Genomic DNA, 15,775 nt, shown 5'->3' on the forward strand with positions numbered 1-15,775 from the left:
GGGCTTCCGCTGTCAACCCCCAGGGACCGGCTAGCGTTCTGCTCCTCTCAAGTACTGCGCTGAGTCAAACAGAGCCTCCCAGAGTCCAGGTGGGCACAGGCTGGGTCTGTTGGGTTCCATTCGGTTCATGAACGCTCCACAAAGCCCATCACCTCCCCAGCCCCAGACTGGATGCTGGAGATACATGGCGAGAGTTGTATATGACCTTGAAAGGTTATGGATGCAGCAGGGCACAGGGGTAAACAGCAAGGACCCTACAGCCCAACTACCTGGGTCTGTATCCCAGCTCTACAATCACTACCCGATTCTCCTTGGGTGACTGTTTAACCCCTCTGTACCTGAGTTTTCCATTTAGAAAATGGAATAAGAGAGGCTGCCTCAGAGGGATGGTGTGAGAACTATTAATAGTGTAATTCTGATTACGATCATTGTGATTTGGAATCACAGAGTAAACAGTCAGTGAATTTAACTATTACTATTTCTGTGTTTTGGCTCCTCTTCCTGGAGGTCCATTTTCTTTCATTCTTTCTGCATCTGGCTGGTCCCCTCAGGAGGGGCTTTACTTTGCTCCTGGCTCAACTGAATCCTCAGAGCCAAAAACGGAACTTTGCCACACCAACACTTGTCTTGTGCTTTGTCCAGTAGGATACAAACCCAAACACCCTCAAGAATTAAGAGATTATGCATCCATCTTTCTGAACCCAAGTGAATCATCACACAGGCATTTTTCTAAGAAGATGAGGAAACTCTTGGTCAACACAAAGGAAGGACAAGACTTGAAGGAGTTATCCTGGGCCAGAAGGTTGACTTCCTGAGCACACCTTGTGCCTACATGCTTCCAGTTCCTTCAGGAACAAAGGTGGGAGTTTCCACACACCTCTCAGAGATTCTGACACCAGTGTACTAGACCTAGTAAGAGTTGGTTATGAAGTATTTATTCAGTTAGGCATATATATATATATATACTTTTCTTTATGCTTCTCAAGGAAAGGAATCTTTCATTTAATTATCAAAGGCACTACCACCCATTTAAGACTTCAGAAGAAACTGGATGTTTTTCACTTGGCTAAGGCAAGTTTCTATGACTTGATGGTTCACAGCCTCAAACTCAAAAAAAAAAAAAATCTCAATTCATCCACTTAACAGTTCCATTCAAAAACACTTCTGGAGAAGGGAATGGCAACCCACTCCAGTATTCTTGACTGGAGAATCCCATGGATAGAGGAGCCTGGTGGGCTACAGTTCATGAGGTCTCAAAAACACTGCACTGCTGTCAGGTCTCCCCTAGCTAAGCTCCAGGTGGTACTCTTTGCATCATTTCCAACACTCGTATTTGGGATAATTTCAGTGCAAAAAATTTAATCAAACTATTGGCTAAAAAACCATAAAAACTTGTCCCAAATGTGATCATTTTATTATGAAATGAAAACTAACACTGCTCTGCCACCCACCCCCACTCTAATCCTTGGAAATGCTTCCTTCTGACAGACCTGAGTTAGATCCTTAAGACACAATGGTGAGCCATTGTGCCTCAGATGTCTCCACTTCTGGGTTGATTTAAAGCAAATCTGTACACTGGCTTGGCTCCCTTTTGCCAAAGGCCTGGAACAGATGGCTGATTGCCACATGCTCCTAATACACACTTACCTGCTTCCTTCCACTGATGTCTGCAGTCTTCACACTTCACAGAATCCCAGAGCATCAATCCTGGAAGGGACTCTAGAGACCAGCCAATCCAAGCCCTCATTTTACAAACAGGGACACTGGAGCCTACACAAAGGAAGACACTTGCTCAAGATCACACAGCTCATGAATGAAAGAGTTGAGACTAGAACTGCTGAACAGGAGATCCATCTTCCTGGGGTGTCATCCTTCTTCCAACCGGTTCTCATACTCTCTGCCCTAGTTGGCTTTCCTACACTTGACACAAAATCCACACCCTCTTGAGGTGTGCCAGCAGCCTGTGAGGCTCACCCATAGTGCACTAACCTAGCTCAGCTGGCCCGGGGCTCTTTCCCTGCAGAGGAATGGGCGTCATGTGACTTGGAAATACACACTGTGTAGGGATGCATATGACGTTCGTGTGTATCAGTCCTTGCATGTCTTCCAAGTCCATCAGGTTGAGAAGGAAACAGAGCCTATGAGTCATTTATAATGTCTCAGACTTCTAAGTCTTTTCTAGGCTTACAATTCCAGGTTATCCAACAATAAAAGCTTTGATACCATTCCTCAAAATCAACTTATTTGACAACAAGCATTTACCTAGGAGACACTTACTGAACAGTTCCCATCTGCTAGGTACTATGAGATTTAAAATGAGTAAGACATGATGGCTATCCTTTTTAAGGGATGGAGAAGAGCACATACACAATGGCAAGACATTGTGCTCAGTGCTTTGACACTCTCACAGGGGTAGGAACAGGCCATGCAGACACACAGCTAAGCCAGCACAGGACAGTTAGTAGAGGTTTGTCTTAATTTTAAATTTTATTTGTTTTTAATTTAGTTCTTCCAATTTTACTATAATTGACATAAAACATTATATATGCTTCAAACAGTTTACTAATTTGACTTGCATACGTCATGAACTTATCACAATAAATTTAGTGAACATTCACCATCTCATGTAGATACAAAATCAAAGAAATAGAAAAGAACATTTTTTTCATTGTGATGACAATTCTTAGGATTTACTCTCTTAACAGTTTTCATATATAACATATAGTAGTGTTATATTTCTCATGTTGTATATCACATCCCTAGAACTTATTTATCTTATAATTGGAAGTTTGTACTTTTTGAATGCTTTCATTCAATTACCCCACCACCACACCCCATCTCTGGTAACCACAAATCCTATCTCCTTTCCTATGAGTTTGTTTTTGAAGTATAGTTGACCTACGAGATTATATAAATTCCTGTTACACAAAATAGTGATTCAATATTTCTGTACATTTCAGAATGATCACTGTAATATGTGATCTGTACACCAAAAGATATTATATAACTACCAACTATATTCTCCACACTGTACACTTTATACGTGTGACACATTTATTTCACAAGAATTCTGTATCTCTTAATCTCCCTTACCTATTTCTCTTCTCTCCCAAACCCCCTCCTCTTCAACAATCAACAATTTGTTCTCAGCGTCTAGGATCCTGTTTCTGTTTTATTTTGTTTGTTCATTTGCTCGTTTGTTTTAAATTTTACTTATAAGTAAAACTATATGGTATTTATCTTTTTCTTTCTTTCTGATTTCACTTTGCTTATTTAACTTATATGCAGAGTACATCATGAGAAACGCTGGGCTGGAAGAAGCACAAGCTGGAATCAAGATTGCCGGGAGAAATATCAATAACCTCAGATATGCAGATGACACCACCCTTATGGCAGAAAGTGAAGAGGAACTCAAAAGCCTCTTGATGAAAGTGAAAGAGGAGAGTGAAAAAGTTGGCTTAAAGCTCAACATTCAAAAAACGAAGATCATGGCATCTGGTCCCATCACTTCATGGGAAATAGATGGGGAAACAGTGGAAACAGTGTCAGACTTTATTTTGGGGGGCTCCAAAATCACTGCAGGTGGTGACTGCAGCCATGAAATTAAAAGACGCTTACACCTTGGAAGAAAAGTTATGACCAACCTAGATAGCATATTGAAAAGCAGAGACATTACTTTGCCAACAAAGGTCCGTCTAGTCAAGGCTATGGTTTTTCCAGTAGTCATGTATGGATGTGAGAGTTGGACTGTGAAGAAAGCTGAGTGCCGAAGAATTGATGCTTTTGAACTGTGGTGTTGGAGAAGACTCCTGAGTGTCCCTTGGACTGCAAGGAGATCCAAACAGTCCATTCTGAAGGAGATCAGCCCTGGGTGTTCTTTGGAAGGAATGATGCTAAAGCTGAAACTCCAGTACTTTGGCCACCTCATGCGAAGAGTTGACTCATTGGAAAAGACTCTGATGCTGGGAGGTATTGGGGGCAGGAGAAGAAGGGGACAACAGAGGATGAGATGGCTGGATGGCATCACCGACTCAATGGACATGAGTTTGAGTGAACTCTGGGAGTTGGTGATGGACAGGGACTGAGATTCATGGGGTTGCAAAGAGTCGGACACAACTGAGCGACTGAACTGAACTGAATGCCCTCTAGGCCCATCCATGTTGCTGGAAATATTAAGATTTCATTCTTTTTATGGCTGAGTAATATTCCATTGTATATTTATACCACTTCTTCTTTATCCATTCATCTATCAAGGGGCACTTAGGATACTTCTGTATCTCAGCTATTATAAATAATGTAATGAACATGGTAGTGTATAAGTGTATATATCTTTTCTAATTAGTGTTTTCATGCTTTTCACCCAGAAGTGAAATCACTGGATTGTATGGTAGTTCCATGTTTAATTTTCTGAGGACTCTCCATACTATTTTCCACAGTGGCTGTGCCAATTTTTTGTCCCCACCAACAGTGCACATGGGTTTCTCTTCTCCACACCCTTACCAATACTTGTTATTTGTTATATTTTTGATAATAGCCATTCTTACAGGTGTGAGGTGATAGCTCATCTTGATTTTCATTTCCCTGTGATTAGTGATGTTGAGCATCTTTTCATGTACCTGTTGATCATCAGTATGTCTTTTTTTGGAAAAATGTGTATTCAGATTGTCTGCCCATTTTTGAATTAGGTTTTTTTGGGTGGAAGGGATGTTGTATTGTATGAGTTCTTTGAACGTTTTCTATATGAACCCCTTTTCAGCTATACTGTTTGCAAATATCTTCTTCCATTCAGTACATGACCTTTTCGTTTGTTGGTAATTTCCTTCACTGTGCAAAAGCTTTTTAGTTTGACATAGTCCCACTTGTTCGGAGAAGGCAATGGCACCCCACTCCAGCACTCTTGCCTGGAAAATCCCATGGACAGAGGAGCCTGGTAGGCTGCAGTCCATGGGGTCGCTAAGAGTCGGACACGACTGAGCGACTTCACTTTCACTTTTCACTTTCATGCATTGGAGAAGGAAATGGCAACCCACTCCAGTGTTCTTGCCTGGAGAGTCCCAGGGACGGGGAAGCCTGGTGGGCTGCCGTCTATGGGATCACACAGAGTCGGACACGGCTGAAGTGACTTAGCAGCAGCAGCAGTCCCACTTGTTTATTTTTGTTTTTATTTCCTTCACCTGAGAGGACATGTCCAAAAAATATTAACCCAGATCAATGTCAAAGAGTTGACCACCTGTGTTTTCTTCTGGAAGTTTTATGGTTCCAGAGCTTACATTTAGGTTTTTGTTGTCGTTGTTCAGTTTCCAAGTTGTGTCCAAGTCTTTGCAACCCCACAGACTGCAGTATGCCAGGCTTCCCTGTCCTTCACAATTTCTTGGAGTTTGCTCAAACTAAAGGCAAAGGAGAAAAGGAAATATATACCCATCTGAATGCAGCGTTCCAAAGAATAGCAAGGAGAGATAAGAAAGCCTTCCTCAGAGATCAATGCAAAGAAAAAGAGGAAACTAATAGAATGGGAAAGACTGGAGATATCTTTAAGAAAATTAGAGATACCAAGGGAACATTTCATGCAAAGATGGGCACAATAAAGGATAGAAACAGTATGGACCTAACAGAAGTAGAAGATATTAAGAAGAGGTGACAAGAATACACAGAACTATATGAAAAAGATCTTAATGACCCAGATAACTATAACGGTGTGATCACTCACCTAGAGCCAGACATCTTGGAGTGAAAGCTCAAGTGGGCCTTCAGAAGCATCACTACAAACAAAGTTAGTGGAGGTGATGGAATTTCAGCTGAGCTATTTCAAATCCTAAAAGATGATGCTGTGAAAGTGCTGCACTCAATATGACAGCAAATTTGGAAAACTCAGCAGTGGCCATGGGACTGGAAAAGATCAGTTTTCATTCCAATCTCAAAGAAGGGCAATGCCAAAGAATATTCAAACTACCACATAATTGCACTCATTTTACACACTAGGAAAGTAATGCTCAAAACTTTCCATGCTAGGCTTCAATAGTATGTGAACTGAGAACTTCTAGATGTTCAAGCTGGATTTAGAAAAGGCAGAGGAACCAGAGATCAAATTGCCAACATCCATTGGATCACAGAAAAAGCAAGAGAATTCCAGAAAAATATCTACTTCTGCTTCATTGACTATGCTAAAGCCTTTGACTGTGTGGATCACAACAAACTGTGGAAAATTCTTAAAGAAATGGGAATACTAGACCACCTTATGTGCCTCCTGTGAAACCTGAAACCTGTCAAGAAGCAACAGAATGAGACATGACACAACAGACTGATTCCAAATTGGGAAAGGAGTACGTTAAGGCTGTATGTTGTCATCCCACTTATTTAACTTATATGCAGAGTACACCATGTGAAATGCCAGGCTGGATGAAGCACAAGCTGGAATCAGATTGCTGGGAGAAATATCAATAATCTCAGATATGCAGATGACATCACCATTATAGCAGAAAGCAAAGAAGAACTAAAGAGCCTCTTGATGAAGGTGAAGGAGGAGAATGAAAAAGCTGGCTTAAAACTCAACATTCAAAAACAAAGATCATGCCATCCAGTCCCAACACTTCATGGCAAATAGATGAGAAAACAATGGGAACAGTGACAAACTTTATTTTCTTGGGCTTCAAAATCACTGCAGATGGTGACTGCAGCCATGGAATTAAGACACTTGCTCCTCAGAAGAACAGCTATGACAAACTTAGTGTATTAAAAAAACAAAGACATTACTTTGTCAACAAAGGTCCGCATAGTCAAAACTGTGGTTTTTCCAGTAGTCGTGTATGGATGTGAGAGTTGGACCATAGAAGTCTCTGAGAGCCACAGAATTGATGCTTTTGAACTGTGATGTTGGAGAAGACTCTTGAGAGTCCCTTGGAATTAAGATCAGGACAGTCAATCCTAAAGGAAATAAATCTTGAATATTCATTGGAAGGACTGATGCTAAAGCTGAAACTCCAATACTTTGGCCACCTGATGTGAAGAACTGATTCACTGGAAAAGACCCTGATGCTGGTAAAGATTGAAGGCAGGAGAAGGGGACGACAGAGGATGAGATGGTTGGATAGCATCACCAACTCAATGGACATGAGTTTGAGCAAGCTCCAGGAGATAGTGAAGGACAGGGAAGCCTGGGGTGCTGCAGTCCATGGGGTTGCAAAGAGTCAGACATGACTGAGTGACTAAACAACTCACAGATTAAGGCCTGGCCTTTATTGGCACTTCCTTCACTCACAATTTGTACAAATAACATATAGCTATTCAAATTTGATATGCTAGAGCGAAATACATTCCTACCTTTAGGAAGCTTTATGTTTTCTGAGATGAGAAAATATGCTTGTGGGTATCTACTTGTTCGCTTTGATCAGGCAGGTGTGTCATCTGCAAAATGCCGGGGACAGGGTGTGGAGAATTCATACTGGTAGCCTCGTCCTTTTTTCCCTGCGGAAGTTAAAAGTAAGGAGCTCATTTCCAGCTTTTGCAAAGGTCTCCTGACATGGGATGAAGGCAAGTCTAACAAAGGTGGATGTGCTGTCACTGAATCAGTAAAAGATTCTTTTTTCCTTCTAGCGCTTTCTTTCACTTGATAAATATTAATTAAGCACTTATTATAGAACAGGTTCTACATTTTTACTAATAGGCAAGAAACTATATCCATCTGTGTATAGGCACATTTCTACAACATATACTATGTGTGTTTTGTGTGATGGGGGTGAGGTGGGAGTAGTGGCAAAAGCAATCATCTAACCTCTGCCAAGGAGATGGCTGGTAATTATTATGTACTCTCAATAATGTCAATGCAAACTAAACCCTGGAGCATATTTTACTTCTCCTGCTGCTAAATAGTAAGAACTTATAGCACGAGGAAGAAAACCTTTTCTGAAAACAAACAAAATTTCCCATCCCTTGTTTGTAATTCCCAGAGATCTGGAAATCTGATACCTATGCTCTTGGCCAGAGAGTGCTTTTTTGTCCTTAGGAAAAAAAAAAGGTGGGGAGGGTCACTGAGAGAAGTTGAGAACTCTGAATTTAAGGTAATAATTATAATGATCAAAACATGTTGAGGGTCCACAAAGATTATTATAAGAATGTTTCTCAGGGTAATATTTATAGGGAAAATATCAAAGTAATCTAAATGCTCAAAAGTAGAGGTTAATTACATAAATTATGGTACATTCATATAGAGAATCGGAGAAGGCAATGGCAACCCACTCCAGTGTTCTTGCATGGAGAATCCCAGGGATGGCGGAGCCTGGTGGGCTGCCGCCTACGGGGTCGCAGAGTCAGACACGACTGAAGCAACTTAGCAGAAGCAGCAGCAGCATATAAAGAATACCACAGAGACATCATTAATGATATTTAGAAGAATAAAGATGTAGGAAGACAGTCAATATAGCTTAAATGGAAAATGCAAGTGAAAACAGTATATATCATGTTATCCATTTTGGTAAAAAATAGATATATAAATAAGTGCACACACACATGCACACACACAATATATATATGTGTATATATATATATATTTTTTTTTTTTTGAGAGCACAGACTCCTACCCCAGCCCCAGCTGGCTCTGCCTCTAACTAGCTTCCCTCTGGACCTCAGTTTTCTCATCTGAAGGGGCTGTAGGTTCAATATGTGAAAACTACACATCCCCTATAAATTAGAAACCACAAAGTTCCTGTGATTATATGCTGGAATTATTCCCCAATCATGAGTCATCTCTCATCTCTGACTTTGCAAATACAAATTCCTCCCCAGTGATAGAAATTAAAATGGTTAATTATTTTATGGGTAGTCTGTACACAATGAATGCTTGTGTGCAGCACCATCTGGGAAGTTGAGGCAAAGGAAATAGCTCTTAAAACCCTCCTGGGATTGAAATGAAAAACAAGTCAGGTTGTGACATCAACTACCATTTGATCAGACTAAATAATACAAATATCAATATTAAATTATGTGTGCATACTTTTTATTTTTGCCTTCCGTGGCAAAGCACAGGGAATTCTTTGCTTTTAGCCTTTCGTGTAAGATTATAAAGGAAGAACAGGAAAGACAGACACAGAATTTCAGCATTTTAGAACTGCAAGTGACTTTAAAGATTTGACCCAAGTCCCTCATCATTTCAATGAGGAACAAAATGAGGGGTCCAAGATGTGAAACAGCTAATTCCAGTATTAACTTCCTGAAGCATGGTCTCTCAATTTACCTCACCTATGTCAACCATAATTGGACAATACCACCACTTACATACCAAACAAACAAGCGAAAAAATAAAAACCATGAAAAGAAAAGACAAATAGCCAAACCTCTTTTACTGTTTCCTCCATTACAACTAGAGGAACCATGCAAGGGGAAGGATGAACATTTCTGAGACAGGAATAGTTCACCTTCTAGCCTGCATCCAGAACCAGTTCCTCACCCCAAGACACAGCTGCGCCATACTGCCACCCACTACTTTCCTGTCTCTCTACAAGAAGGCAGGCACCAGACCTTTGGAAGGGAATTGTTATGAGAGTAACACTGTCCTTTAACAAATCAGCCACGAATTACCATATCATCAGATAAACATTGGATGAATAAAACGAAAATGCTAACAATCTATTCTTTTTCATCAAGAAGCATGATTTTCTATTAATTTCTCCCCTCTTTGGTTCCCTATGAATCCAGGGAAGTTACTCAAGAGCATCTTAGCAAAGTAAAAAATGGGTAGTTTCATATGACAACTGTTTATCTAAATTCAGTCAGCATTAGAGACCCAAGTTACTGGAATCACTTAAGAACTCACCCCTTTCCAATCTGTTTTGCCTCACTATTCAGATGGATGTGGGATGCTACATTTTTTCCTACCATGGAAAACACACACATTGGCCATTCTGATATCTCACCACATCTGATAATATTTTGATGTCCATACCCTCCAGACCAGAATGCCCTAGATGATACAATTAGAATTCAAATGCACAGACTGTTAGAAGTGAAAGGGACTCTCAAGAGAATTGAATCATATCTCCTCTGTTTATAACTGAAGAAACACAGCTGCAGTGGAACAGAGACTTGTCCCTCCTCACATGGCTAGGAGAAGGCAATGGCACCCCACTCCAGTACTCTTGCCTGGAAAATCCCATGGACAGAGGAGCCTGGTAGGCTGCAGTCCATGGGGTCGCTAAGAGTCGGACATGGCTGAGCAACTTCACTTTCACTTTTCACTTTCATCCATTGGAGAAGGACATGGCAACCCACTCCACTATTCTTGCCTGGAGAATCCCAGGGACAGGGGAGCCTGGTGGGCTTCCGTCTATGGGGTCGCACAGAGTCGGACACGACTGAAGCGACTTAGCAGCAGCAGCAGCAGCACATGGCTAGATAACGGTAGTGCCAGATCTGAAGGCTATGTCTCCAGTTTTCTGGTTCAAGCTCTTTCCACAGCCCCTGCTACTTTCCAACATCACTGCAGGCTTTCTAAACACTCTCAAAGGGTGAGGTGGAGCTCTTCCTTGGGAGTCAGCCCCTCCTATCTCAGAGCTGCCTCTGCTCTTCCATTGCATGAATTATAGATGCAAGAAGTTACTAAAGCCTGAATAGGCAGATGAATTCCCTTTCTTGACCCATTCTGTCAATCAGGAAGGTGGTCAGCAACACTTAGAGTTATCAATTCCTCCTATAGTTAAATTCTTGTTCTAATTCATCTAAAATCCAGTCACTATGCAATGTGCATAGCACACTGAAGAAGGAGCATTCTGGTTTTGAAATATGTGACCAGTTCAGTCATCTGGTTCGTGTCTAAGAATTACATATATGGCTGGTTGGCGTGCATAATTTGGGGCAGCAGCCTTCTAACAACTATTTGATGATTCTTCGACAGGAAATCTGGTTGCATTAAATTCCTTTTTTCTGGCTCCAGAGATGCCCATCTAAGCAGCCGCTAATGGCTAATAAGACGAACAGAGGAACAACAGAGTTCACAGGAAAGAGAATTCAACTTGACATTATAATTATTTGCATTAGAACCTTGCCTCTGCCCATCACCAGCAAACCAACTTTAATACTGGTGGTTTCTAAGCCTCTCCCGTAAATCTGTAAGATATTGAACCGATATAAACTTGATTCATATATAAGTTATTATTGGTCCAATACTATACTTTGATAGTATTGTCAAAGTATAGTATTGGAGCAATACTATAATTTGATGATCGGTTAACTCCAGAAATGAGAAGACAACAATAATATGGAAAATGTTAAACACTCTGTGTCTGGGATCCTACTAGTCTGCTGCTGCTGCTACTGCTAAGTCACTTCAGTCGTGTCCGACTCTGTGCGACCCCATAGACGGAAGCCCACCAGGCCCCACCGTCCCTGGGATTCTCTAGGCAAGAACACTGGAGTGGGTTGCCATTTCCTTCTCCAGTGCATGAAAGTGAAAAGTGAAAGTGAAGTTGCTCAGTCGTGTCCGACTCTTCGCGACCCCATGGACTGCAGCCTACCAGGCTCCTCCATCCATGGGATTTTCCAGGCAAGAGTACTGGAGTGGGGTGCCATTGCCTTCTCCCAGTCTAACTAGGTATAAAACCCTGCTCAGCAACTTATCAGTTGTGTAATCTTGAGCAAGTTTCATCATCTTTATCTTTTATCATGAAAAAGTTCAAAAATACTCAAAATAGAAGACCAGGACTAACTAAAGTGATACACTATCACCAGCTTAAGTAATTTTCAGTATTTTGCTAATTTCCTTTCATCTCTCTTTCCCAACACTTCTCCCGTTCCGAGGTATTTTAAAACATATTTGGGCAAGCTGTTGTTTTAAAGATCTCTGTGCTTCAGTTTTCTCATCTAGGAAATGAAGATTATAACATCGAATTCATGGGGTAGCAGTGTACTGAGTATTCCGTAAGTGTTAACTATTATTATTTATGATGGTACCTATGCACACCTCCCCCTCTGACGGGCTCCCTTCAGCTACGCGCACCCGGTTCAGGACAGAGGTTGTTAAACAAAAGGCCTGGAAGAACACGAGTCTTGCGTCGCTAAGACTGCGAGCACCCTCTTCAGGCCGCCTTCCTTCAGAACAGTTTAATTTAAGGAGGAAGTTTGTCTTTCGCAGGCTCTCGTCGTCACGCGTGAAAATGAGGGGCGGGAACAGGAAATGGGGTTGGGCCGAATTCCGGGCGCCGGGAGGCTGCGGTGAAGATCCGAGAGGGTGGCAGCTGGAAGCCGTTAGCGAGAGCTGGGATGTTCCGGATCGAGGGCCTTGCGCCGAAGCTGGACCCGGAGGAGATGAAACGGAAGATGCGTGAGGATGTGATCTCCTCCATACGGAACTTCCTCATCTATGTGGCCCTGTTGCGAGTCAGTAAGTACTCTCCCAGGCTGTGGCCGCGACACTCGCAGGGAGCTCGCCGCCACCTGTCCACCCAGCTCTGGTCCCACCGGTCTTGTGGGGGCCTTAGAGCAAGAGCTAAGCAGTTGCGAGGAGCAAGAGTTATGCACGTTGAGGGCGACCGGCGCAGGAGGGCAAGGCTTAGGATTGGCGGGTCAGGGTGGGGGTACCGAGTGCACGCGGCGATCCGGACCACGAGGTTAATCACTCAGCCCCTTCTTAAGGACGATTGAGTTGAAAGAGCCTCTAAGGTTTGCGGGTGCTATCCCTGGGGTCGGGAAGATCCCCTGGAGAAGGAAATGGGAACCCACTCCAGTATTCTTGCCTGGGAAATCGCATGGACAGAGAGCTAAAGTATATGGGGTCGCAAAGAGTCGGATGCGACTTGGCAACTAAACAAAACTAACTTTATCCCCAGGAGCAACCCCCTCGTTTTGCAAACAGAAAAACTGGTATCTAGAGTGGAGCAATAGTTGGCTCAAGGTCATTCAGCGATTCAGTGAATGATCTTGACCTAGAATCCAGAGTTCTTAACTGACTGCCAAGTTTCCTTCCATTAGTGCTAACCTTTGAAATCCAGAAGATTTTGTTCCTTTTATTTGTAAAGAGGGTGAAATAGGTAGTTACTTTTTTTTTTTAAGAAGAAGAAAGGATCGATAGGGTTAATGGTAATGCCTGAGTGTTTATTTGATTTTTACGTTTGGTAGAAACTATTTGCATTGCCTGATCTTGGCCTAAGTCTCTGTATATCCTCTTTGCAAATGAACCTCATTTTCAGAGGGGACTTTCGCCAAGTAGTAGAATTATAGGCATACAGTACTGGAGCTAGATACAATTTTATAGATCAGTGCTCTGGTTTTACTGATAGGAATCTCAGAAGTGAATTGCCCCTGTTGCTAGATTTCCAGTTCAGTATACCTTTTCACTGTTCCTTGTTCTATATTGTTGATAGGTCTGGATAGAGGCAGAGGTGATTCAGATAAATGGCGGCCATACCACGGTCATCTTGTGTAAGGCTCATTTTGGGCCTAAGGCCAGAGTTCTTGAGGTCGGGTCTCTCTTGCTCTGTCCTTCACTGTCTGTGGTGTTACTCTGCTTCCCCAGGAGAGGGAGCCCTTGGAAAACGGAAACTACCAAGTCATCTTGCTCCTTCAACAGCTTGCAACTCTCGACTAATTTCCTCCTCTTACCTTTTTTTTTGGTTGACTTAGTTGCCAGTGAAACATTTGCTGCTTTTCAATGACCTTTGTATTTGAGACGAATCAGTTTAAAAACAAAACAGAATACTGATCCTTACCACTTTTTAAATTCAGATATAATTTGCATGTTATTCACTTAACCCATTTAAAGTATACAGTTCATTGGTTCTTTGTATAGTCAAGAGTTGTGCAGCCATCACCACAATCTATTTTAAAACATTTTCCTTCCTTCTGAAAGAAACACCATGCCCGTTAGTTGTCATTCTCCCATTTTTCCCCTTCCCTAGCCCCTGGCAACCACTAAGGGACTTTTGTCTTTAGAGGTTTCCCTATCCCAGATATTTTTTATAAATGGAACTGTACAGTATGTGACCATTTCTGACATAATGTTTTCAAGGTTTGTCCATATTGTAGCATGTATCAGTATTTCCTTTCTATTGCCAAATAACATTCCATTGTATGGATATACCACAGTTTATCCATTCTTTTGATGACTGTTACTTTTTTTTCTGATAAGAATTAGGTTTTTTTTAAGTATTTAATGTATTAAATACATTAATAATATTGCGTAATCATCACCACCATCTCCGGAACACTTTTCCTTTCGTAAAACTGAACTCTATAGCTGTTAAACAGTAATTCCCCATTCCCTGCTCCTCCGAGCTGCTGGCAGCACCCCCCATCTCTTTTTTTCAAGAATCACTATACTGTATTCCATAGCAGCAATACCATTTTTACACTCTCAGCAACAGGGTACAAGAGTACCATTTTCCCACATCCTTGCCAAGTTTTTTGACAATTGCCATCCTCATGGGTGTGAAGTAGTTTTAATGAATATCTCACTGTAGTTTTGTTTTGCATTTCTCTAATGATTAATGATGCTGAGCCTCTTTTCCCATGCTTATTTTGGCCACAGCACTGTTACACAAGACAATAATATCACTTCTTTAGATCCCTGTGACAGCACTTCCTTGTTTGCTAGACATTTTTATTTACACCACCCTACTCATAATAACTGAAATAGGACTGTATCAGATGTGAACTGAAGCACACAAAAAATATATGACTAATCAGTGGGGGAACAAAAATATGTGTCTAGCTTTCTGGATCCCTACTTCAGTGTTTTCCCCCACTCTCTGCCTTTCAAATGCATTTTTTTTAAGTGAGAAATGCCATTTTGTTTCTTCCAGAGTTTTGTTCCTTTGACAGTTACATGACAAAGTAAAAACTTGTCATTGGAAGGAGGATTAGATTTCTTCTTTATGTCCTAAGAGGAGAACATGAAGAAAAGATTTTATATAGTGTAAGAGTGAACTTTATAATACTTGTAGCTGCACGACAGTGGGATGGGCTCCCTTGAAAGACAGCAATTCGCTTTTGCTGGGTGCCCAGGCCAAGGCTTAGCCATCATTTGTTTGAAAAATGTGTTGAACCATAAAGTTTATTTCCCAGTCCTGTAATTCCATAATGTAACTTGTGATGATCTGGATCTGAAAACAAATTCTGGGTTTATTTTCCTTTCAGCTCCTTTTATCTTAAAGAAATTGGACAGCATATGAAGAGTTTGGACAGCATATGAAGAGTGGGTGTCACGTGTGAATGCATGGCATGAAGAACCTGGTTACAGTTTCTTCTATCTGCAAATGAATAGGCCCAGAAAGATGTAAGAGACTCTTCGACTGAATGAACATAAAAATTCTACTTGTTAAGAACAACTTTGGCGCTGGTAACTGACCTTATAGCTAAAACTCTTTGGCGAGTATGAAGAGACGTTTTACAGTCATGGTATTCCCTTATACCTGTGATATCAGCCTCAATGAATGTTGGTATAATTGTACATCATGATGTCAAACTCCATTTTCTAGCAAGTATGAATTATAAGGGAATTATGTCTACACTGGCCCTGTCTTGTGAGTCATTTCTGTGTACTTTACTTCTGTTTGGAGTATATTTGTTGAAGAATTCCTCTCCATTAGTTATGTTTTATAGAAGCCAGCACACAAACATGTCATTTAAGCATGGGACTATTAGTCTATATTTTTAATAAGAAAAATAGGGCTTTTATTTTTCTTAACCCACATTTTTGCTGCAAACGAACAATCACTGGTGAGACTACTGTAACATTGAGACTATTACAAACCACATTGAGTTCCTCCTGTTTGGGACTGGAGAATTTGCTAAC

General features: G+C 41.3%; 1 protein-coding gene across 1 annotated transcript; it reads left to right on the forward strand.

The window, feature by feature from the left end:
• The first annotated feature begins 12,154 nt into the window (after positions 1-12,154).
• Positions 12,155-15,490, forward strand: TOMM5 (translocase of outer mitochondrial membrane 5 homolog (yeast)). The gene is made up of 2 exons (XM_010847086.1): positions 12,155-12,367; positions 15,118-15,490. Exons 1-2 carry the CDS (start codon positions 12,247-12,249, stop codon positions 15,150-15,152), a joined length of 156 nt encoding a protein of 51 aa, XP_010845388.1. The 5' UTR covers positions 12,155-12,246; the 3' UTR covers positions 15,153-15,490.
• Positions 15,491-15,775: the final 285 nt, after the last annotated feature.

The sequence above is a fragment of the Bison bison genome, unplaced genomic scaffold (assembly GCF_000754665.1).
Source record: "Bison bison bison isolate TAMUID 2011002044 unplaced genomic scaffold, Bison_UMD1.0 scf7180017864243, whole genome shotgun sequence".
Taxonomy (NCBI): Eukaryota; Metazoa; Chordata; class Mammalia; order Artiodactyla; family Bovidae; genus Bison; species Bison bison.

Coding starts and splice junctions, on each gene's coding strand:
- TOMM5 (XM_010847086.1), top strand. CDS start 12,247: ATGTTCCGGATCGAGGGCCTTGCGCCGAAGCTGGACCCGGAGGAGATG. Junction 12,368..15,117: donor TGTGGCCCTGTTGCGAGTCA/GTAAGTACTCTC, acceptor TTTTCCTTTCAG/CTCCTTTTATCTTAAAGAAA.